This window comes from Homarus americanus, unplaced genomic scaffold, assembly GCF_018991925.1.
Source record: "Homarus americanus isolate GMGI-L3 unplaced genomic scaffold, GMGI_Hamer_2.0 scaffold13581, whole genome shotgun sequence".
NCBI lineage: Eukaryota > Metazoa > Arthropoda > Malacostraca > Decapoda > Nephropidae > Homarus > Homarus americanus.
In genome coordinates, this window is record NW_024750713.1 from 24,817 (window position 1) to 50,560 (window position 25,744).

Genomic DNA, 25,744 nt, shown 5'->3' on the forward strand with positions numbered 1-25,744 from the left:
TTCTTGCATCACAACAAGTTGCAAGGTACAATCCGCCTAACTTCACAGACTTACAACTTGCCACCCATGATGATCACAAGTTTTATATCTTCAATTTCATGTAAAAAACAAAACAAAAAATAAATTTCGTATGTCATGTTTTCGTGGCACTGTATATGGGGTACCCTCAATTTCCCAAATGCTTTAGTTATTGGGTTAATTAGCTCACCAGCACATACCATACCATTTTCTGTGGTATGGTTTGTGGGTGCATGTGTGCATTGTTAAGTGGCAAGCAGTTTATATTCTTTAACAGTGATTGTTACTTAAGATACACAATAAAGACTCACCAAGATTAAAATTTATCCCAGAATCTTGCAACTTGCTGTCCAGCTCACGTGACAGACTTCTAGACATTCTTCTTCCTTCAATATTTAGTGCAGTCTGTAAAAAAAATTCTAATTAATTGAAAGTTCATTACTGTACATATAAAACAAGTGATGTACCAAAGGGGTGACAAATGCAACTGGCACAAGTTTCATCGACATAGGTACTTCCCAAAAAATCACCAACTATCATGTCCTCCCTTGTTCACATATACTGAACTGAATTGCTGTATCCTGGATCTCTCTATCCCACTCACTTCTAGTGGATTCTTCACTCCATCCTCCATATCCTTCATGGCCTCCCTACAACCATCTACCTCTGACTTACAGAAATTTTCAAAAATTTCTCACTTCTCATTCACTCAGTGTGTTCCTACCATCATGTTAACAAACCATAAATGGGAATGATCCTAAAATCCCAGTTTAAAACTAAGCTTAGTCTATGCAATTCCAATAACAGTCCACAGTCCCCAGGGTTGAAAACCCAGGATCTGGAGCAAAGACATGTCTGACTGGTATGAAATAGATATGTTGTCTATTCCCTGAAGCAGTAAATATTTCTCTCCCTTAGGAATCTACAGTGAGCACTGTCTTCAATGTATGTTTGATTACAAACCCCAAACCCAGCAACAACCCCTTTCAATTTCTAGCTTATTGAAGCATCCCCAAGGGAGAAGGAAGGGACTGTGGGCTGCCTAATCTATGCCTGCCTATTATCCAGTTTATAGCATAAGTACACCTTGAGCACCTCCAGTTAGTTACCCAAACTCATCAGGAAATAAGAAAGACAGAGGTAAAAAAAAAAAAAAAATCAAACCAAAGCATAGTTCACACCATTTTTCAAGAATTGCACGACCTAACCAAGAAGTAGAAAAGGTACTCACCATAAATGCTCTGCATGGACATGCAAAATTAGGCACCTATTGTCCATGAAACAGCAACACAAAAGCTTGATTTTTCTAAAAGTTCACGTAGCATAAATAAGCACACCCTCCATCAAACATCTTCAAAAGAAGCTAATCAGGCAGTCTGAAGGTACATATAAAAATAGAATATTAAAATATTAAAAAAATATATAATTACTTTAAACAACACATTTTTGTGCAATTTTATAACAAACTTGAGTGGGATGGAAGTACAGGTAGTTCTGCTATAACGCGATAATTGTGTTCTTGTAAAATATCGTGTTATAGAAAATCGCGTAATAGAAATAACAGGGCTTATGGAGATAGGGTTAGGTGCAGATTACTCGAAATCGAAAAAATTTAGTAGTTAGCCTAACACAAAGGATAGCACAGTCTAAATAAATGTTACATTCATATCTAATAATGAAATCATACAGTAAATGTAACACTTTACTTGATGGGGGAGAAGGGTGATTTTGAGGTTGATAAAATCGAGCTTCTCTTCAAGTGTTATATCCTTTCTTTTACGATCATCACCGGGAATTCTATCACCAGAACGCTTCTTGTTGATATTCTTCTTTACTATATTCACAGTTAATACTGTACCACAAAATTGGAGAAATAGTAAGCAAAAATCGCGTTATAGCAAACAAGCGTTCGCGTTATACAAATATCGTTCCTAATTCATAAATCGCGTTAGAGCAAATTCGCGTTATCAAAACACGCGTTATAGCAGAACTCACTGTATTTCCATCCATACAGATGTTGGATGGAAAGATGTGCAATTAAGTACAGATATAAAAAAATAGAAATGAATTTGTAAACAGTAAACATGGTCATGTATGGAGGGAGAAAATAATACCTGAGGCCCCTCCTTTCCAGTCGCAGGTAAAGTTGAACTAATTCTTTCCTCGGTCTTCTTTTCAGCTGATCTGTTATCTGGATATGAATTCAACCTTTTGATGGCTGCATCAGGTGGTGGTTGTGGTAGTGTTGGTGGTGGTGAGGCAAAGTCTTGAGTGCCACCAACGGCCCCACTGACACTGGAGGTGATCTGTTTGCGCAGTAACACTTTACCTGGACGACCTGGGTGACAGTTCAAGAGGTGGCTAAGGAGACGTTCCTTTTCTGCATCACCATGAAGACAGTATGGACACTGATACTCGTTCATCTGATGCTCCCTCATGTGCTGAAATAAATAAAAATATAAAAATTAAAAATTAAATCATGCCATTCTACGTGGCTCATAAGGCCAATATGGGATCAATGAGTCATCTACAGAAATTGCACTTTGGGTGGTGCATGATGTGGGTCACTCCTGAGAGTTGTAGGATAGAAAATTTGCTATCTGGAGAGTTGCAAGTTTTAAAACAAGTGCAAACATTTTTGAAAATAAGGAAATGGAGACAAGAAAATGTAGCAACGAATAATTGGTGAGAAACAAGTCAGACAACTGAATAAATAACTTACATCTATCAGAGGAATGACGTGTAGATGCTTATGACAGAAGTCGCAGCTGAGGATAACAAACGGACCGTGTGCGTTGACGTGGGTCTTAAAGGCCTCAGCATCCACTGTGCGGTACTGGCATTCCTCTGTGTTCAGATATGTTTAAGTTAAAATTAAAGATATGGTTCTACACTCGAGAAGGTCAGATTTTATTTTTTTTTATTAATAATAATAAATGTACTATTGAACTATACTGTAAACAACTTCATTATTTTCTCCATTAAATACAGTGACTCATGCAATCTCCAATTCAAACACAGTGCAAGTACAGTATGTATCATATCTTGTAGTTTACCAAGTGCTGTACTGTATCGTACAGTAATACACTTTCCTCTTGCATCTTATTTAAGCCTACTTTTCTTTCCTTCATATCAAGCTTTATAAATAATTTTAATGAAATCTTTCCTCTAACAATGAACCCTATCAATACAACAAATTTTTATTAGTTTATTCTCTAATTTGCTGAAAAATTTTCTACCATAAATTCTCCAGTACAACACATTCCTCCCCAAGATAAAATAAATATGGTACACTATATAATATATATTTCTTTATTAAGGAGTACAGATATTCCTCTATTTACAAAGTTACCAGTAACCATAATCTCACATTATCAAAATTGACAAATTAGGGACCAGTTTTCTATATAAGCAAGAAATTTTCACATTTACCCGGTACAATACCCCACACACACATGAAGCACACAGCCACTTCAGAGACTGTGTGGCAATACTACGACTTAACCTGCCAACACAAGAGTTATTTCTTTGAACTGAATTATTGGTTTACTACTTAATTATCTGTCTATTTTTGTATCTTTTTACCTTAGTTATTGTTCTATTTTTCTGAATAGGATTTACCTGTTACTGTCACTAGGGTAGGAGATGGCTTGGGGAGACAGCTTATCATGCATCTCTTACTTTTCCCTCTATGGTAATGGGAAAAGTCTACCCTATTTATGACATTTTAATAAATAGAGGAATATCTGTATACAGGAAAAAAAAGAGAGAAAAATAAAGAGAGGGAGAGAGAAATAGAGGAAAAGAAATAGAAAAAAAGAGAAACAGAAAGAAAAGAGAGAGGAGAGAAATAGTGAAAGGAGAGAGAAATGAAGAGAAATAAAGAGAAAACACAACAATAATATAACTTACGGTAGTTGCATCTGTATGGTCGAACAAACTGATCAATTGAAGGGTTTGGAGGAGGATCAGACTGAATAGTACCAACCTTGATGTAACGAGGCTCTTCATAGGGATGGAAGTTTTTCTGTATATGTGAAAAAATAATAAGTAAATAAATAAATAAACACACATATAGACACCATAACACTACCAAACCCATGAGATCAAATGCTTACATATAACATAATGTACATTACATACAGTATACAGTACTGTACAAAAAATTCAATTTACAAATAAGTTTAAAGTACTTTTCATGAAGCATATCAAAATTTAAAAACAGATTATGGTCATCTTGGACACTCGCCCCAAAAAGCATCTTTACAATTTTGTGAGAGACGATATGACACAATGGACGAAGGGCTTTGACAACTCTACCAAGACAACAGGAGTCGGTGTTTATTCTGAAATTCATTAGATCCTCCAAACAGATACTTTTTGGAGTGAGTGTCTATGCTCTCATTGCTAAATCATTTCTATTGTAACATAGTGTTGTTGAGAGAAATTTAATTATCATAGGCAAAAGAAAAATACTGTAATGAAAATTTTTGGGTACTAAACTTTATTTCAAAATTTTCCATTTGTGTGTAGGTCTTATTGGATGATACAAAATACTCCATGAATGAAATGCATGTGTGGTGGTTGTCAGGGGTGATGACTCAGTTGACTGGCCTGAAGCTGTGTTCACATGTATGTATGTATGTATGTGTGTGTGTGTGTGTGTGTAACAATAATAATAAAAATTAACGGTTTATTGAAAAAGTTCTGCAGCCTGAAGGCTGAAAATATAGATTGGACATCAATGACATGGGGGAGTTAACAAAAGCCTTCATTAGAGAAATAAAAAGGAACACACAGTGAACATACTGATTAATGTTTACAGTGGAGGTCACGTAGGTCATGTGCGCTGAGGTGTTGAACAGCAAACATTGTGTGTGTGTGTGTGTGTTTTAACTTGTATAAGCTGGTGTGGCTATATGTACATACACACTATTGTCAAAGATGAACAAATAATTCGGCATAATGATTTATATGAAGGGTTTGCACTGAAAATAATAACTTATAAAATATATTAATAGTGCTCTGAGGAAATAGTACTTATGTTAGCTCAGTGTGTTGTTTGACAATGTTCCTATATATCCATTATTGAGAGGAGTATGATGATGATGATAAAAGGCATGAGCTGAAATACTGATAATAATTACCATTAAAAATGGTCTTACATGAAAAACGTTTGCAAGCACACAAAATGAGTTTGGCGGAGTGCAAAACAATACTGTGAAGTTTACAGTGAGATTCAAACAAAATAATTGGGGGGAAGATGTACACTACAGTGGGGGGAAAAAAATGGACCCAGGGATTGTGTGATGCACTGTGTAACCAATATGATGTATTCTGTATATCAAGGATAGTTAATACATAGAAATTAACAGGAATACAGTGGTCCCTCAGTTAACGAACACCTCGGTTAACGAATTACCTTCCATAAAAATATTTAATTCGGTTAACGAACAAAAATTTGGTTAACAAAACTCTTACGAAAACATGTCAACATGTTTTTGCTTGCTCACCAGCTGGTAGATTAGTCCGCCAATACAGTAATCGGTTCTTGGGCTTAAATTCGTTCCCATTTGAGTAAATATCAAGAAGGTTGTGCTATTAAATATTTTTCCAAGTTTTATATTAAAATTATTAGTCATTTTAACACTTATTTAACATAATTGCAGTACAGGGAACTAGTTTTTGGTGTGCCCATCAGCCACTTCACTCACCCACCAAAGCGTCAGTTTGTCTCTGTTCAGTGGAGGTAACATCTTGCTTGTGACTCTCTTGAACATAAACTATTTTTACGTTTTTACAGTACAATTATTGATCATTCTGAAATTTACCTAACATATTGACAGTATATAGTGCAGTGCAGTGTTAATTTAAGGAAAATAATCTTGAATTACACATAGTGAACCTAAAATTTTATTGGTGAAATGACAGCATCAATCATGGGGTGATTTCTCTTCCACCCCCACTTCCTTCTCTTCTCCCTTCTCCTCCATCCCCACTTCAAATTCACATCAGCATCATCAACCAGGAGCCTTCTACATACACACCTCAAAGTAAGTGTACTTTACTGCATTTTTTTTTTACTTTGTATGTAATTTACGGTGAGCTGGAACCAATTACCCAAAATCCCATTGAAACAATGGTTTCGGTTAACGAACGACCCTCTGGAACAAATTGAGTTCGTTAACCAAGGGACCACTGTACAGTCCATATAAAACCCGTACATTTGTCAGAATTCTTGGTCTGGTGTCATATTATACAACATTGTAAAGGAGCAGAATTTTTTGTTGTTGACTGTACCCTTATATAGGTATGGAGAATTCAAGTGTATTTAATACTATGTGAAATGAAAAAAAAAAAAAAAAACTTACCAAATGCACACCCATGTAAACCTTGGTAAAGGCTCGGTAAAGGCAGTACTTGCACTGGAACTGGCAGTGGCTGTGTTCAGTGATAACATGCTGTACTAATGTTCCTGGACTTGCCATTAGCACCAAGCAGTAACAACATCTGTATGTAAACAAAGTCACTGTAACTACTAGTTAATAACAATAACATTTAACGAGCATATTACAATTGACCAGTCATACCATAACATAAGTGATGAGGTTGTATTAAAGTTTTACTAATCACAGGTAGCCCCTCTCTCTCACACACACACAAGCGGATAAAGTGAAGAGGATCCTCCAAGCACAACTCACACCCATTACTCCAGGATAATAATCAGACATGATATATTACTTAAAATAAATCATTGTTTGCTTGTTTTTTCAAGAATAAGGAAATATACAAGACTCACCTGTAGTCCTGACCATGTAGTGAGATGTGCTGAACAAACAACTCGGGGTCGTCATCAGCATATATACAACCTTTGTACATGCACTTAAATACCTCTGGTGCAAGCTTCGTGATGAGAGTCTTGAAAATATCTATTGGTTGAAATCTGTAATGATATTCATTAGGTAAATCAAGAAACTGCATTATATTTTTTTAAACAATATGATGGGCTGAGGGAGGTAATGTACACATGACAAGTGTGCCTACTGAAGGGCAATATGATATATTACATGTATTGACAAAGTAAACTATAATATATTCAAGCAAGGTTTGTTAGGTACTCTACAGGTCAGATAAGTTAGATGTAACTGTTTAGCTATGTGATGAAGAGGTGGGTATATGCCCTATATCTAAATATAGTACAGTAGTTGTATGATGATAAGAGATGAGAAGGAAGAAAATTTAATATTCTGTGTGCAAAGAGTGAAGACGATGAATGATCACGAGGTTTGACTAGAGATCTATATACAGAATGTAGTCGGAAGAAGCATGATAAGCAATGATATGACCTGAAATAAAATAAGGTGATAGGAAAAGCATCTAGCTATTAAATTTGCTTCAAATTTACCAGATGTCAACCAGGACACCATGCTATCAGGTAATCATGGCTAGCCCACACAAGCATGGAAAATGGCTATAAAATGATGGTGATGATGACATATGGTCTCACTGATTGTAGAAATAGTGCAGTAGTGGGCAAGAGAAATGAGAATCTGATCCAAGTCAACAGTTGGATCTAATTTCCAGGAATTCTAGAAAAGAATGCTTTCCTAACAGATAGCCCATAATAGAGGCACTTAAAGGTTTCAACTGAAAATCAGGTAAAAAGTGAGAAGCTTCCAGGATGTGACCCACAATTCATAATTTTTCTTCATCATATTATCAACGATTCTTGTTCTTACCTTAAATTATCACAACGTACGTAGTGAGCTGCCACTCTCAAACCTATTGAGCACTTTCAACATATGAACAATTAAAAAACTTGTGTATTCCTATTGATTTCAATAAAATTTTCAAAAGGGCTCCAGTAGAAGTACTAGGGCATTCATTGCACATTACAAAACACAGCCTCCCAAAGCTCACAAAAATTAAAGTCTGTCAGAGATGGACAGTATGTCTTCTTACTACTGAATACCTATGCTAGCTGACGGTTGCTGCCCCTGCTATGCACAACACAGTCTGTTTCATAAATTACTTGCTGTACACTAATTTGTTAAAGGTGGAAGTAAGATTTGAGGTCTGGAATTTCCTAAAATAGCTGAATTATGCCAAATTATGAATTATGATATATTTTTATTTTATGGGGATTAGCCCACCCGGGCACAGGTCAACGACCCACAACGGGGCCTGTGGGGCAAAAAAATAATAGAAAGAAATTAAAAATAGAAAAGGAAAAGGTTAAATTAATCTACACTGCAAAGATGCAGGAAAACCAGCATTTTAAAGTGAGACAGATTGTATGAGTACGGAAACACAGAAGGCAACGCATTCCACAGTTTGGCCGTGTGAGGAAAGAAGGATGTACTATAACGGGTTATTCTAGTGTGACCGATATCCACCGAGAAATGGTGGGCACCGCGGGCAAGACGTGTGTTACGAGCCCACGGCCTTGCCGGCAGTACACAGGACACCAAATCCACCGAACATTGCCCGTTAAAGTACCTGTAAAAGAGAGAGTGAAGCAACATTGTGGTGAAGAGAAAGAGAAGAAAGATTATCAACTAAAGGAGGAGAGTTAATAAGAAGAAATGCCTTTGATTCCACTCTATCTAACAGTTGGACAGAAGAGGAGCCACCCCAGATATGAGAGCAGTACTCCAAGTTAGGACGAATGAATCACTTATATACTTGAAGCAACTGCTCAGGGGTGAAGCTACGGCATCTGTACAGCACTCCCAGCTTTTGGGAGGCAGCTTTAGCAATGTTGAGGATGTGTGGCTTTCATGACATATTAGAGGAAATGGTGAGGCCTAGCATAGCTATTTTAGAATTTGGAATTTAGAATTTAAGGATGGAATAGTCAAGTGAATACAGTGACCACCTCCAGACTTAAGGGTCACTGGCTCACACCCAGGACAATCCAAATTCACACAAATGTCAATGGTTACCTAATTTTAAAGTTGGGGATGTGACGGTAGTTGAGTGCAGTGCTGGCCAGGCTGCCTCCTTGTGTAGTGTGCTGCATCAGAACTGCCCCTTACAGGCTGTCAGGCTTATGAGACCCACTTTCTTTACAATCATTTATGTTATATGTTCTAAAGGTCTTCATGAAATATAATCTGATATTTATATAACAATCACTATTTACAGTAGTTAGTTGTGAGATGGCCATGTACTCAACAAATGTAAGAAATTTTATGGTGTTACTTTTGGAATATATGATAGTAGAGTATCCCAGAAAAATGACAAGGGGAGAGACTGTGAGAAAACTCATGAGACAGAGAGACTGTGCAGCGTGGAAAGTTGCCATCAAGTAATTACGGCTAACCCGTGCAAGCATGGAAAATGGCCATAATATGGTGATGATGATGAATACCTTGCCAGGACAGGACTTATTGTGCCACAAGATCCAAAACAATCAGCCTCAAACTATGGTTTTCATGCTCAACCTTAAATTTGGATGATTCTAAACAAAACAACTGTCCCCAAACAGAGAGGAGTATGTTCAGCATGGGTTAATGGGATGCTCTAGGTGTGTTGTAAGTTTCTTGGTTTGGGTAAAAGTTTCAAGTGCCTATGGAAGACTTTGTTTGGGGTCAGTTGCCTTTTCACAGGAGAGGTTGTATTATAATGGGAAATGATGTTTCTTTGTTAGGACAAGATGGGAAACAAGTATTTCTAAACCAAGGTGAATGGTGTGTGAAAATTTATTATATTTGGAGTAAAGGTGTTTTTAGAAAACATTTTGTGTTACAAACAAATCAAAAGGATTATTAAATCTATTCAATACATTAAGCTTCCTTTATAATTATAACTCAATATTACATTCTGATATCCACAACTACATAATTAAGAAACATTGTCACATCTGCTGAAAATTTCAACATTTATTTCAAGAGTTTGTATTATGCTCTAGTAATACTGTAATTAAATTACCTGACATCAAATACTTTTTAAATCTATCTCCTCTTTAGAAAAAAATTATTTGGAAATATAGTCACCGGTAGGTATAAATTGGAACATTAATGTAAAACTCACATTTGGAATACAGACGGAACAGGGACAGTTGGAGGGACTCTAGGAAGAGTAGACATTCCAGGGGGTGGGGGGTGTTCACTCCGAGATTTACTGATTTCTGCTTTTTCTCCGCCTCCATCTTCATCAAGTGTCACAACGGCTGGCTGAGACTTCTTTGCTTCTGCAGCTTGCGAAGAACTTGAAACAGCTTCAAGTGGAGACTGGGTACAAGTACCTCCTATTGCTTCAGAAGATGCATCGGTATTTCCCAACATCGAGGTAGTTGTTTTAGTTAGTGAGGTTCCAGTGACAGGTGGAATGCTTACTGGTGTTGTTATAGCAACTTGGAGCATGTTTGTTCCACTTAGTGTCACTCCAGGTACAGGAAAACTGGCCTGGCTCTCAATCACACTCGAGTTAATAGCAGTAGACACAAAAGTATTTCCAGTCTTCACAACTGATATAACAGGCATAATCCCAGCCACTCCTTGTTCATCAGAAGTTGTTGGCACAGGAGATTTTACCTGGGATGAACTGGAAACAGATTCACTTGATGTACCATCATAGTCTGCAAAGAAAATGAAATCTCAAGTAGGAATATGTTAAAGAGATGCATATTAAAAAATAATGTGATCATAAAAAAAAAATTATCATAATCAATGTTTTACAGCCAGTGTCCACTCTTGTGTGGGTTAGCCATGATTACCTGATGGCAGCTCTCTATGCTGCATGATCTCTTACTTTTATGTCATTTCTTACAACTTCTTCCAATGTTATTCTTGGCCTACCCCTGGCTCTCCACCCCTTCACATTTAGCCTCATGCACTTCTTGACCCAATTGGTCTCCTCCATTCTGTCCACATACCCAAACCATCTCAGCCTGCCTCTTCTCAGATTTTCACCAATACTTTACAGTACTCTCAATACATAGTCAACCTCTTAGCTCTGACCAGGGCCTCCTGTCTTTCAGTGTCACATTAGATATCCACCTCACCATTCTCATTTCAGCTCACTCAAGCTTGCTAATGTCAACCACTTTAACTGTCCATGTTTCACTGACATAAAAAACACACTTCTCAAGCCAGCCACAGTCTTTTGTTCATGCGGAGAGAAGGTCCTCTTGCCGTCAATACAGGAAGCAACTCCCTAAATCTCTAGTCACTTCTGACTCTTTCAACTGAACAGACTTCAGCACAGTCTAGGGGACATATCCTCAATGTTGAGTTTCTCCAGAACAGGACAGAAAAATCATGACCTTACAGACACTGAATGATAATATCCACCCCCTCCTCCCAACAATCTCAAATGGTGGTGGACGCTATTCCCTTTCAGACAGCATGAGTAAGAAATCTAATTCTTGTATGAGTTTAAAGTTCAATTTATTGTTTCAGTGAATAAATAATAAAAGGACCAAGTGTAACTAAAACCAACAATAACTGGTAACTATAGTGAGCAGCCTTTCACTTTAATTGTTGTTAAATTGAATTAAAGTTCATTCATTCCCTAATTCATCCACATATGCACAAAATTGGAATGCAAGGACATTGAAACATCCCAGTTGATGTTGGCATCAAATGTATAAGTTCTTATTCCTTTGGTTCTTCAATGATTACCAGTACAAAACAGCACTAACCTTCACCAAACATTTGAGAAGCAGCAGTAGGGTCTAAGGTGCTGACACTTTCAATACGTAAAAATCCCGGAACTTCTGATTCTGAAAAGGGGAAAATAAATAAATAAACAAACAAATACAGTAAATAAATAATGAATGAAGTAGAGAATTTCTTCCATAAACCCAAAATATTTAATCTCCAAAGTTTAAATTATGAACAACTTAACCTCAAAAATTATATCACCTTCCTGGCCTTTACTTTGTTCACACTCCACATACATAATAAGAGTCACAATTACAAAAGGTACAGAGTATGGATCTACTGAACCAACAAATAATTTGTAATGCCCTGCAAGTTATGTGACAAGTGGTCAGAGAGGTTACTCCAACAGATTACTGTAAATAATTAAAGGTAGTGCAGTCCAATACTGTAATTGATTATCCAGCAAGCTTGGAACCAGAAAGTTACCGGATTCAAGAATTTTCCAAATTTTGGAAATAAGAAGCCTAGAATAAACTGTACCTAAAATATAAAACAAACTAAGAGAAAATATGCTATAGGTGAGAGGATGTGGTCTCCAGATGAGTTGATCTGTGTTCTGAGACTTTCAATGATTTGATGTGATTTTCTCCCTATAACTAAAAATTGGCTGTTTAAATCAGATACAGGTATCAACATTATTAGAGCTGTTCTTCCCAGGATGTATAAAACTATAGAATCATTGAGTCAGTTTTCATTTGTACGTAATGAACATTCTGTATAAAAATGGCAGGCCCTGCCCAAGCAACGTGTCAATGAATATTGGATGCTCAAATTGGGTCTACCCTTTAAGAACTACTCATGGGCATTTGAATGGACATTCTCCCAAAATAACATATAAAAAGTATTAGATTTTTAAGGTGTCCAGAGTGCTTGTGAGTCAAAGGTGTTGAGCTCAAACATTTATCCAGCCTTTCTCATTTCTTTAATAATTACCAGCTTACATATTGAGGCTTATTTTGTGCCAAACTTATAAACACACCATTGCAAGTAAAGATATGTTTGCATACTGTAAGTCTCAACTGAAAAGTAAGAATTATTAGTAGCAAATATGAAATTTATTAATGTTATGTTGGTAAAAACTTTGTTGTTTTGTTTTTCTAGCAGTGACACTGTCTTCTTGATAATAATGGAATCATAATGAAAAATAAATTGTAGTTGTAATTAATCCCCACCCCCCATTACAGTACATTTATGCCTGCACCAAGAGGAGTCACCAACATTTCAGCACAGACACTGGTAATTGTTTATGTTAAGAGTCTCATAAGTGATTCCCAAACAAATTCTGCAAACTGGCTGCCTGCCAGTTCATCAATCTTTGGGAACAAGGTCAGGTCCTGGATGTGGACAAGGTCAGGTCCTGGATGTATCAGATGAATTTTACAACCAAGTGGAATAAACTCACCCGTTCTCTCTTTCCCAGCTGAATGCCATGAAAGATGATAATTATTATATTAGATATAATCAAAATGGTTGTTTTCATCTGGTCAAATAATATTCCAAAGAACAAACAAATGTCATTCAATATTATCAACTTTTTTGTTCTAGGTACATGTACTTTTGCAATATCTCAAACTACTGTATCTTTTTAAAAAAATAAGGTTGTGGAAGGAGACAAGTGACTTGTAAAATCTACTTAAAACACCCCACAACAGAAACTCAGTTTTGATGTCTCCAAGGGACAACAACAACCAACACTGAATCAGGGGTTCAGGGTGATAATACTGACAGGTTCCAGCAATGAAGCCACAAGTCAGTAATACCGGAGGGTACCAACCAAAGACCCTAAGGCAGTACTGCTTTCCAGAACAGCAGTGGTATCATAGAGGCCAGAATATTTTTAGATGGCATGGGGATGTGTGTAAGCTTTGGTGAATGCTGACCCTTGTGCGAAGAAGTCTCAATGTGGAAATTCCTACCATGATTGTGGCGCTCCAACATCTGGACACAAATAATGCAAAAATGATGATGGGGTGGCGACAGGCATGGAAAAAAGGGTAATGATAATGATTTGGCTGGTAGCACAATAGACTGGATAGTTTAACAGTAACACAGAACTCACCAGGGCAAATTAAATGTAAAAGAATCTACTTTGCTTCAGAGAAGCTGATCATCTAATTCCTTCTCAAACAGGTAATATTCACATGTATTTTAGGAGGAAGCATGGTTACCTTGGCAGTGTAAGCAGCAACACTTCTCTTATGTGACTGCTGACCATGCCAGGAAATTTTTCTTATATCTGTTTGGTACTTACAGCTGATGTGGCCATACTACTGTCAATAATATTAACTACAATGAATGGATTAATAACCAATTGCTTCACCTGGTACCTGAACCAAGAGAGACAGACCCCAAGAAGCCAAAGATGCCTTCAAGTCAAAGAGAAGGAGGAAACTGGGCACATCACATTGTCCACATTTTATCTTGCCTTTTCAACTCTACCAGTGTGTTGAGTCTTGAGGGCCTTCCACATAACAACCTCTACATGATGTAAAAGATTTGATGTATGAACAAGTCATGACTGGTTGAAGGTCTCACACAAAATAGATATCCCAGAGATTAAACTGAGTACTCAGACATGTTAGATAACCCTCAGGAATACATAAAGCTCCTATTAGCCCATCTCTGCATCTTTGGTTCCTTCTGTATACAGCCATAACCTCACTGGAACACTTGTTTTTTGTAACCCTATCTCCCACCCAACTTCTCTGGCTACTTGCCCTTCCTTGCTTCAATTCCTAGCTTGCTCTTTTAAGTGGTAAATAAACTGGCTCTTGTTCATTACATACCACATTTCAGTGTTAGAAAAAATAAATTAATTCAATTTTTAAGAAGGTTTAACATTCATTTCATTAGGAGACGATTGAGAAGAGAGTGATGCCAAATTATAAACCATTATCCAATATCCTGTATCCTCTATTTTGATTCACGCTCTGGATTACCAGCCGTCAGCCACCCACACACTGTTGGGCTATCCCTGACAGCAAGGGTCAGGGTATGCATTGACCCAAAGAAAATTTTTATGCTTATGGCCATAGAAAAGTAGATAGACAGTAAAGGTACAGAATATAAATTGAGAGTCATTAACCTTACCTTCTTCAGACTGAGTAGTTAGATCTTCCTCATGTGCTGTATTATGACTAGACAGGTGTTCAACAAGCTCATCAAAATGACGAAATACATTCTTGCAATGAAACGGACACACCAAGAAACTCAGCTGGAATATACAAGAATAAAATATACAAACATTATCTTGTAGTGCATGGACTCTAATTTCAAGTATGAACATTAAGTAACACCTGTACAAAGAGTGAGACTCAAACTAATAAACTCACCTTAGGATGCAGGGTCCTAAAATGAATGCTGAAGACCTCCCTAGACTTGGTAACAAACTGGCAGCCTGAAGCAATGCATTTGTATGGCCCATGAGTGACAATGATGTGCTTGATCAAGTCCATGTTGTTAATGCTGCTATAGCTGCACCCTTCATCGCAGCAAGTAAAGCATGCTGATCTTATCTTTCTCTTGGGTGGCTGAGAATCAAAATAAATAATTAATTGGCATGACAGTGAATTTTTTTAGAAGTATTTCCTTCAAACAATGTAAGTCAAACTCCTTTCTGAGGGCATCCAGCAGGCATGTTATAATTATTGTTTGCCAAGTGTCAGATGTTATCACCAAGAGTTGGCCTGAATGTATCCCAGAAACTTGATGGGTACAGTATTCTACTCAAGTCTAAGTGGGCTGAAGTGTGGCTACAGAAAGAAAAATTATTACCCACAGAAAATACTAAATCTATTAATACATGAAATCACAACACCAAAACATCAAGACGGGAGTTTTACCTTTATAGTATGTCGAGGATCCAGCAGCTGGTGTGCAGGACGAATTCTTAACTTAGGCATTTTTGAAGGTGCCTGGTTTTTTGCAGATGCTTCTCGAAGAATTGACTGAATTGAATCATGTAGTGACGGTCCATCAGTTCCTCCAGTGCCGGTGCTTGTATCCACAGAACTCGCTCCTGCTTGAGAGTCATCTGCTGGCGTTTGGTCTTCTCTAGCATCGGTATCAACGTCTTCACATATCACTAAATTGTCGGAGTCGCTATCATCATCATGAACATTACTTGCACTGACACACTTATCTCCTGCTGACACTTCTTGAGACTCCTGCTGGGGCTTTTCCTCCTCCTGTTTTTGTTCCACTGCTGTTATTTCGAACTTAGTCTTTTTTGCATCTTCCTCCAGCTTAGCAGAAAGCTTCTTTATTGTATCTTGAAGAAAACCTTTACCTGCACCTACAACTGCATCATCCATAGCATCATGCTCAACAGCACTCATGGTAGACTCACTATCACTTTCAACAGAATCAGTATCTTCATTTGTTGCATTCTTTTGCACGTCACCAATGGCATTTTTTCCATCATTACTATCATCTATTAAGACATTTTGTGGTTCATCTGATTTCTGTTCAGTGTTTGTGCTTTCACTTTGAATTTCCTTTTTCCCTTCTTTTATAACATCACTTTTGTTGGCTGAAGTTGATAACTGACAACTGGCAGGTAACTCTTCTTGATTTTTTGGCTTTACACCCAATTCCCCTTCTTTTTCTTCTTCTTGTGCCTCTTCATCCAATTTTTTACTAATCGAGTTTAGTAATGTCATTCTTTTATGAGCTTCTTGTGCAGATATTGTCGTATGAATATTAAGAGAAATTCTGTCCACGAGCTGTTTTGCCTTTTCCTCCTCTCCTGTCTCGTCTTCCTTTTCTTCTCCAACAAACACCTCAAGATCTGGACCTCTTTTCCCCCTTTTTTTTTTTTTCCCCTTGTACTTTGGACGAGGAGCAGAGGTATTTTCAGATTCACCTGACGCTTTCCTCAGCTCAGAGTGCAAAACAATATGTCTACTCATGTTGGCTTTGTGAATGTCTGCCTTCCCTCCATGACGATGCTTCACATGTTCCTCGGCAGCAGTTAATCCAATTCTTACAAACATACAAATTTTGCAGACATTAATGTATAGCCAACCATCTTCTTCTATCATAGCTGATATGAAAAACTTCTCAGATTGTGTGCGATGGCATTCTTTGTGGTGTGCCTGGAGAAGGGCCATCTTATATGTGCGGTGACCACAAAGTTCACACCTGTAGCGATATTCTCCCGTGTGACTCGAGATGTGGTTGTAAAAATCTTCCTTTTTCTCTGACATGTAGTTGCACAGACGACAATGAAAAACAAAGGCAGCCATTTCAGGAGTGTGCTCTAGGAAATGATATATCAGATCAAAGCGACTATTCGATATATAATCACAATCTTTACACGTTACACTTTTCTCAAAGTTCATATGAGTTGGAATCCAGCTCAAGTCTATTGGAACATGGTCATCCTTATTCATTTCCTTCGGAGGTCCAACATGATCTTTTATTACAGGTGGAAAGTCTTCTTTTTTGAACTCACATAGCAGCTCCCTTTCAGTGTGAAAATTGACTAAGTGATTAGCCATGTGGCGACCAAAATAATCACACAAGTCACACTGAAATAAATCCACTACCCCTCCATCGTCCCATTCAACAACCTCTGCTGTTAGGGGCTGCACTACCGAGCCCCGTGTCACTCGTCGACATTCTATTGAGGCTAGAGACCCTATTGACTTAGATCTCTTTCCTTTCTTAGAAGACTGAGACTCAGGGGTTTTCAGATCACGACCTTCACTCGAGACTATAGAAGCATCATCTACAAAGCTACTCGTGCTCACTTTCCCAACACTAGCAGCATCGTCGTCCATATCCATGTCTTCACTGTTCATAGTGCTATCAGCAGTGTTTCCATCTGTTTTTATTGATACTTCTAAACCAACACTGCTAACTTTTGTCTCCTTAGTCTCTGCACTACGTTCAAATGAAATGTGACTTAATTTCTTATTTTGATCACTTGTGTTAAAAGAAATTCCAGTTGCTTCAGCCTCAATATTAAATCTTGTTTCCAAACCCTTCGAATCATTATTGGGTAAACCTTTAGCTTCACTGGTATGCACATCTACTGATGTTGACAATTTACGTTTTGTCGAGTTTATATCTTTTGACTCCCCTTCTGTGTTAGCAAGCATTGTCTTTCCTTTGTGTCTAACATCTTCATCACTATCTTTTGAATCTGGGTGAGATGCTCTTCTAGTCAGGGATGCTGTAACACCAACCTTCTTTTCATTATCTAAATCTTTAGATTTCTCAAGTACACCTTCCATTGGTGTTATGTCTAAGGTTGCCTTGGTGTTCCCATCTGATTCCTTTAAAATAATCTTACCTTCCACAGTGCTCTCTAGTTTTTCTTTAAGTTTAATATCAAGAGCATCCTGTGGAGTCTCTTTTCCTGTGTCGGGCACTGAAGTCTTTTCAGTGAGGTCTACCTCAGTTTTACCTCTATTCTCTCTACTTTCAATAACCATATCAAGCATTTCATCCAGTACTTTATCATCTTCCTTTGTCTGTGTGAGAGAAACTCCCTCTGAAGGTAAACTTTCAACCTCCATTATCTGCAATTTTCCACATGACCAGTCACCACTTGACTCATTCCTTGATGGGGCAACATTTTCATTTACCTGGTGAATCATGTGTGGTGGACTCAATACATTTGCGAGAGCAGATGCATTTGGCAGAGCATTACTAATTGTTGGGTCTACATCTAATAAACTTGGGGTAATCTGAGTGAGATCGGGCATGTCATCAGATAAACCATCGTTCTCAAACACATCAAATTGATGTGAATTTTCACCATCGCTTTTAAACGAAGAATCTTCAACATCTATCCTTGACTTTTTACTAACCGTTCCTCTAATCGGTGTTGTCAAGCCACGTTTTGCTGTTTCTCGAGAGTTCTTACTGGTGTCTTCAATTTTGTTATTAGAGCTATCAATATGTAAGATTTCTCCCTCACTTTTGATGGAGGAAGCTTCATCATCTAAGCAAAACTTTTTACTAACTTTCCCTTTTGCTGTTACACCATGTTTTGTTATCTCTCTGGAGTTACTTGTATCTTCACCTCCATCATCTGTGCTACCCCCTATATCATCATCATTAAGAGAGCTATTACTAAATGACTCTTTGTTGGATGTTTTTATTTGTTCATTTTTTGTGGCAGACAATTTTCTTTTCTTACCTTTTCTTGAAGTCGGGGTACCAATAGCTACTTCCCTTTTCAGAGCACAATTTAACTTGGTATTAACTGGAAGGAACATTTCATCATCAGAAATGGAGTCTTTGGCCTGAACCCAACTCTTTACAATAACTTCTTTCTTGACAATAACCACATCTTCTGTTACACTCTTGTTAAGTTTTTGACGAGAAATGCTGCTGACGACTGGCACAATATTTTCAGGAACCACAGATGGCGGCGTTTCACTTATTACTTTTACCTCTTCAACAATTGGTGGTGGTAATATCTCAGTAACTTTTCTTCTTCCACCTCTTCTCTTCAGTTTATCATCATCACTTAAAGTGACCACAAGTTTATGTGGTGCGGGAATCAAGACTTTAAGCTTCTTTTTCTCGGTAATCAATTCCTCTAATTCTCCTTGAGTGTGACGAGTTAATTTCAGACCCACAGAAGAATTTAAGTTCAGTTCTGGCTTGTAAACACTGTCTGCCATATACTTATCTGAGGATTTTTTACCACGTATCTTCCGTGCAGATGTGTCAGTCTTAATTGGTACTTTCTTTTTTCCTTTAGTGCTGCCTGGCGCTCTCTTCTTTGTACCTTTTCCAGTAGAACTTTTACTCTTCTTTTTATCTTTTGGTTTTCTTTTCTCTTTTACTTTGACAGGTAGTGCTTGATCAAGAGGTTCCTCTGACACCTGTGAGCTTACTTCTGATTCTTCCGTTTCTCCATCATCTGACATAACAGTTTCGTCAATAACCATATAGCCCTCATCATCATCATCATCGTCATCATCATTACTCATATCCATTTTATCACTGACAGAACTTAAGGATTCATATTTACTGCTGTTAGATTTATTTGGCTTTTCCTCATCTTCTGAATCAGAATCAGACAGAATTACAATTTTCTTAAACTTTCTGTTCTTTTTATTGGTTGCTTTTATGTTACGTAAGTCGTCGTCCGACTCAGATGAATCCTTTACAGGGGGCTTGACTTTACTGCTGCTAGCTTCAGTGGGTTTATGTGTCACTTTTTTCTTTTCAGATGTTTTTGTCTTATTCTTACTTTCATCAATAGTGACGGCCTTGTGCGCATTCTTCCGGGCAGCATCCTTCTCCTTCCTGATCTTTGGAATCTTGAAACTTAATATTTTACCTGATGATTTTGGCGGTACTTTAACCCCACATAGTTCCGAGTATTTGTTTGTATTTCCACCAACTTCACTTACCACTTCCTCAGGTTCCTGTACCTTCTTTGAAGAAGCAGGTGTTTCTACACTTGCAGTGAGAGAGGCAGATTTGGATGGTACTGGTTTACTAGGCTGTTCTTTTGGTCGAGGCTTAAAGAATGGGTTTCCGTTTCCCCTGGGTCGCTCCGGGATGCCTAACTGAGCTTCTCTGTCACGGTTTAATTGTTCATAGGCATTCTTAGCCTGGCGAAGAATTCCTACCGTACAAATTCTTAGTGTTATTGGATAGCCCTGCAAATGATGCCCATTTACAAGTTCCAAGGCTTCACGGGCACTAGCATGACTGGGAAAATGTATATAGGCAGTTCCCTTACACAGGTAGTGACTGTCTAATTCAATAGATATGTCACGCAAGATGTACTCCTGAAAGAAGTGATATATGTGATTAGAATTAGTGAATGGAGGCAAACCTCTCATCATTAGGCATGTGAATGTTTGTCCAATCAGGGAACCACTAGCTGACTGAGCGGGATTTGGATCGACTACTCCAACACTTGAACTGGGTGGTTGCTGTACTGGATAGTTTCCAGGTAATGCAGCTGCTGGCTGTGGCTGCCAAACACTCCCTGAAGGCCTCTCTACCCTTGATGTCATACGTGGGTCTCTATACTGGGATCCTGTCATGGTTGGGTATATACCAGCTTCTTGCCTGGGATCCCTGCTTCCTCTTGCAGGAATACCAGAAAAATTTCCAAGTTCATGTCTGGGATCACGAGCCGGTGTTCCTGACACACCAATATATGCTCCAGCTTCATGTCTAGGATCTCTCACTTGTGGACCACTTGCACTAGGAAACTTTCCAGGATCTTGTCTAGGATCTCTGTTTGCAGAATTAGAAGCCACATAAAATTTCCCAGCATCATCCCTTCCATCTCTAATTAAAGTGGTAGAAAAACTTCCGGATTCCTGTCTTGGATCACGATTACTTTGGTGTCTTGGGTCTCTTAAACTCGGTAAACCTCCTCCAGTTGACGTTGTTGATAATCTTGGGTCCCTACTACGTGATATAACCGACACGGAATCATTCTCAGGGGGATCAACCTGTTGTTTTAATCTTGGATCTCTGGGAGGTTGGGTTGATACATTCTGATTAACTTGCCGAGGGTCTCTCAAGACAGATGGTTTTTCTTCTACCCCTTTCTCACTCTCTGGTATGAGTAGGTCCAGGACAGATAAAGAATCTTTACCCTTTATGCTCGATTCTGATTTTACAGAAACATTTTCTTTGGCGGAAGTCATACCCAAAGAATGTGTTGGAGATTTAACTTCTGACAAACTAGTCTGTCTCTTTAATTTATACTTTTCCATCTGGGTGAGAGCTACACCCTGCTGACCTGGTTTGATTAATTCTCCAGCTTGGTGTGCAATTCGAGAACGTATATTATCTAACCTGTTCACCATGTATCTGTGTCCTTCTTTGTCTGTTAATTCATCAGGTCGTTTGTTGGAAGGACTAGGAGAAAGATGAGGTTCAGGAGGAGGTGATTTTGGCAGTGGGGGCTGGAACGATTTTGGTAATGGTGACTGATGTGATTTTACCAAAGATGACTGGTGTGATTTTGGCAATGGAGGCTGATGTGACTTTGACAACGAAGCTTGAAGTGTCGCTGGTGATGAAGGCCGATTTGATTTTGGCAATGCAGGCTGATGTGATGCAGGTAATGGAGGCTGATGTGGCTTAGGCAATGGTGGCTGATGAACCTTAGGTAAAGGAGGATGATGTGACTTTGGTAATGGAGGTTGATGCTGGTGATGTCTCATGTCCACATCACTGACATTTTCTCGGATGCTCTGAGAATCATTTGGTCTTGTAGTGGAAGAGGCCTGAAACCACCCTGCGCCAGAGGTTGTTGACTGACTGTGGGGAATATGGCCTAGTGACTTATCACAAATTTGACCAGCTGTAGTTTGCCTTTGGGGAAGAGGTATATTTGACAAGGAGACTGGTGCACTACTTCCTGTGTCAGAGGTCCTAGCTGCATCTTTTATGTGTGGGACCTGATGACCTGAGTAATGACTCTGTCTCTCTTGCATTTTTGCCTGGTAAATGTGAGGTAGTGGTATGCTCTTTGGAATCTGCCGAAGATCTACATCTTTTTTACACAAACCTGTGGATGAATGAGCCATACTCACTGCAGGGTGTTGACGTTCTGTCATTTCCAAATCCTGACAGTTCCATACTTCTTCAGGATCATAAGGTTCATCCTCATCAGCTTTGGCTTTAATAGCAGGACCCACAAAATCCTCATAACGGTAAGATGGACCTTGCTCAGAGCTGGAAGTATTAGACTGGGGTTTTTCATTTGCACGAATCTGTGCGAGAGCTTTCTTTATCGCTTCTAGATCAACACCTTTCTGCTGCAGATTCTCTAGGGGTATGGTTTTTACTGGTGTTCCCTCTTCTGAGGAAACAATTGGACTGAAAGAAGCTTCCATATCTGGAGACTGAGGGGTGTCAACTGCCTCAAACCCACAACTAGGAGACTGGTCTGGGGACATGGGTGTGTCACATGGGGTGCTTTGTTGACTTTCCCTTTGGGGTGGAACATGATGGGTTGTGCTTGAATGAGAGCTACTTACTTTCCAATGGTGGGACTGGTTTCTGGGATCACTATTCAGGCCACGAGAATAGTCCCTCATTGCATTAGGGTGGTGTGATGGCTTTGAAGAATTATCATCATGTTGGGACCTGCGTCTCTGAAGGTGATAATCTCCTCTGTCATCCACTACTTCATTTGTAGCTTGACTTGAACTTCTTCCCGTAAAAAACTGGTCTCCCCTTGCTCTAACTTCATCCCTCCATCCTCGTGATCGTGATGTTATTGAAGTACTAGCTTCTTCTCGTGGCCCAGATGAATCTCCAAATATACCAAAAAGCTTTTGGAGCTTCTCTCTAGAGTTCTGGAATTTTTCTGTATTTGGTTCAGCTATATTTCCTATATCCCCAAAAGGATGCGGAATATCACGGCTGGTTGCTGATGGGGGCATAGGAAGATCAAGGAGGCTGTTCCTCTTTGAAGACATTTTCCCCTCCAACTGTCTTCTCTCGTGTTCACCGAGACTGTGTTGGCGTTCCATTCTGGGAGCCTCTCTCTCCCTGCTGCGATCACACTGCCTCTCTTGAGAACTGCTCCCTCTGACACCGTCACGATTCCTTTCTCGCTCATGATCCCTCTCTCTAAAACTACCTCCTCTTTCTCGGTTTCTCTCATATTCTCTCTCATTTAAGGTCCTAATCCTTGCATCTCTCTCTGCACTTCTTTCCATTCCCCTATGTCTATCAAGATCATGGCTTCGTCTTCTTTCATAGTCTTTGGATCTACTCCTCTCATATTCTCTTTCTCTAGATTTTTCATTTCCACGTTCTCTGTTTCTATCAACATGCCTCGCTTCACCCCGATCAAAGTCTCTGCCTCGACCTCTCTCATAGCTACCTTCCCTCGACACATCCATTCCCCCCCTATCCTTTGCCCTTTCCTCACGCCCCAACTCCCTTGGTTTTTCTCCTCCCCCACTCTCTCTTGTGCTTTTCCGTTCCCCTGATGCAGGGTTGTGTACCGGTGATGGCCTGTGTGTGTGAACTGGGTTCATTCCATGACCTGGTGAGGGTTGACCAACACCTGCATGAACCCCCGTTCCATGTGCAAAACCATGTCCAGTCAAACTACTCGGTTTAGGAGCAGTTCCAGAATAACCTGTTCGAATTCCTGAATAGCTTGTTTCAGGTTCAGAACGATTTAACTCCGGCGGAGAATAACTGAGTTCAGGACCAGTGTAACTTGGTTCAGGTCTTGAATGACTTGGTTCTGGACCAGAAGAATTTACTTCTAGTGTTGGGCTAGATCCAGCAACAGGTTTCTGTAACACCAAAAAATAAAAAAGTAAAAATCCAATTTCTCTCACACACACGCACACGCACGCACACACACGCACACACACACACACACACACACTTCCTTCCTTCAGCCTTCATGGGGTAAAGATGTGTGTAGTCGGCACTGCCCGCTAACGCAGCCGTGGTCTCTTGACCATGGAGACAGCTGCCAGCCCGGTCTGTCGGGCCCTCCCCTTCCCCATCTCCTCCTTCCCATCTGGATTTATCAACATCCTCCCACCAACAGTACAGTGCAAAGATTGACCATCAACCCACAAGCGATATACAAAAGTGGCAATTTCAACTCGAAGGAAAAGCACAAAAACACAGCAATACTGAGTGTGGCTGGATCTGACTTAACCTGACCTAACCTGAAGGATGGAGCACACCTGCATTGCCTCAAGCTACTGTCCTGGCCACACACCTGCCCAACTGCATCCAGCCCATACGAGCACGAACTGATTGCTATAAGAACAGGCCAGTCCCAACCATTGTAAAAATTATCAACACCTAATTAATATATATCATATTTGTATCACTTATGTTACTTGCATATCATTTGTAAATCAAGAGACCCATTCTCCAATTATGTAATTGTATATTTTCAGCCTTCTGGCTGCCATGCTCTTTCAATAAACCGTTTATTATTATTATTATTATATCACACACACACACACACACGCACACACACACGCACGCACACACACACTTGCACACACACGCGCACACACACACACGCGCACACACACGCGCACACACACATGTGCACACACGCACGCACACACGCACACACCCACCATGCATAAGACGGGGATACATTCCAAGAAAACACCACATTAGGCAAAACAATGTACACCCACTAAAAAATTATTGGGCACCCGTGTCATATTATATCACGCCATAAGGGTGCCCAATAATTTTTAGTGGGTGTACAATGAACCCTGTTCATGTTCGTGAGGCATCTTTTGATCCAACTTGTCAAAGAAAATTTTAAAACACCATAAAAGGTAGTTACCTTCCTACAAATTAATGGTCCTCCTTAATTTTTTTTTTTACATAGCTATCTCAAATTATGTATAAAGAAAGCTACCTAAAAACAGATAACCAATATATAACTGGAAAAAAAATGCCCCCTCCCCAAACAATACAGTATAGTAAGTTCTCGTCTAACAGTGACCCTGACAATGTTGTTTCGTTATAACGTCGCTACTCTTTAGATCCCAAAGATTCTGACAACGTCCCGCCGATTCGGTATAACGTCGTCGCGGACTACTTTGTATGGTGCATCACCCTCTTTCACCCAGTCAGAGCGGGAGGAGGAGCCACCCTCCAGGTCTCAGTGACTCCCCACCACCTTCCTCCTCTCCACTACCCACCACACACTCGCTCCACCTTCGCCCATCAGTGAATACAATACAAAATTATTTAGTTTATTTATCTTTTTGGATGTATAATAAATACTATTTTCTATAAAAATTACATTGAATTTATGTATATGCAATGTATTTTATGGGACAAAGGGAGGCTGGGGAACATAACTCCTGTATTTTATCTATTTCTTATGGGGAAAATTGATTCTGTTAACATTGTTTTCGTTGACGTCGCAGTTTTCAGGAACAGAATCACGACGTTAAGCGAGGACTTACTGTCAATACAATCATACCGGTCCAGTACTTAAAAATGCACCTCACATTTCCATCAAAAAATTTTACCGTATTTAATAGTGTTCAAAATCAAAGCATCAATACAATAGCAAAAAGCAGAGATTAATGGTAAATGTAGGA

At 39.0% G+C, this 25,744-nt stretch overlaps 1 protein-coding gene across 6 annotated transcripts in view; it reads right to left on the reverse strand.

Moving 5' to 3' along the window:
* LOC121854154 overlaps positions 1–25,744 on the reverse strand; it is a 102,666-nt gene that overhangs the window by 23,376 nt on the left and 53,546 nt on the right. For 5 of the 6 annotated variants that reach the window (XM_042348582.1, XM_042348580.1, XM_042348583.1 and 2 more), the window contains 12 exons: positions 15,530–23,944; positions 15,020–15,217; positions 14,778–14,901; positions 13,090–13,107; positions 11,666–11,746; positions 10,054–10,600; positions 6,818–6,961; positions 6,390–6,528; positions 3,931–4,045; positions 2,741–2,865; positions 2,133–2,459; positions 330–423 (listed from right to left, as the gene is read on the reverse strand). In XM_042348582.1, coding sequence (XP_042204516.1) covers positions 330–423; positions 2,133–2,459; positions 2,741–2,865; positions 3,931–4,045; positions 6,390–6,528; positions 6,818–6,961; positions 10,054–10,600; positions 11,666–11,746; positions 13,090–13,107; positions 14,778–14,901; positions 15,020–15,217; positions 15,530–23,944 — 10,327 coding nt within the window. The remainder of the gene's footprint in view (positions 1–329; positions 424–2,132; positions 2,460–2,740; positions 2,866–3,930; positions 4,046–6,389; positions 6,529–6,817; positions 6,962–10,053; positions 10,601–11,665; positions 11,747–13,089; positions 13,108–14,777; positions 14,902–15,019; positions 15,218–15,529; positions 23,945–25,744) is intronic. The other variant, XM_042348581.1, reaches the window with a different exon arrangement.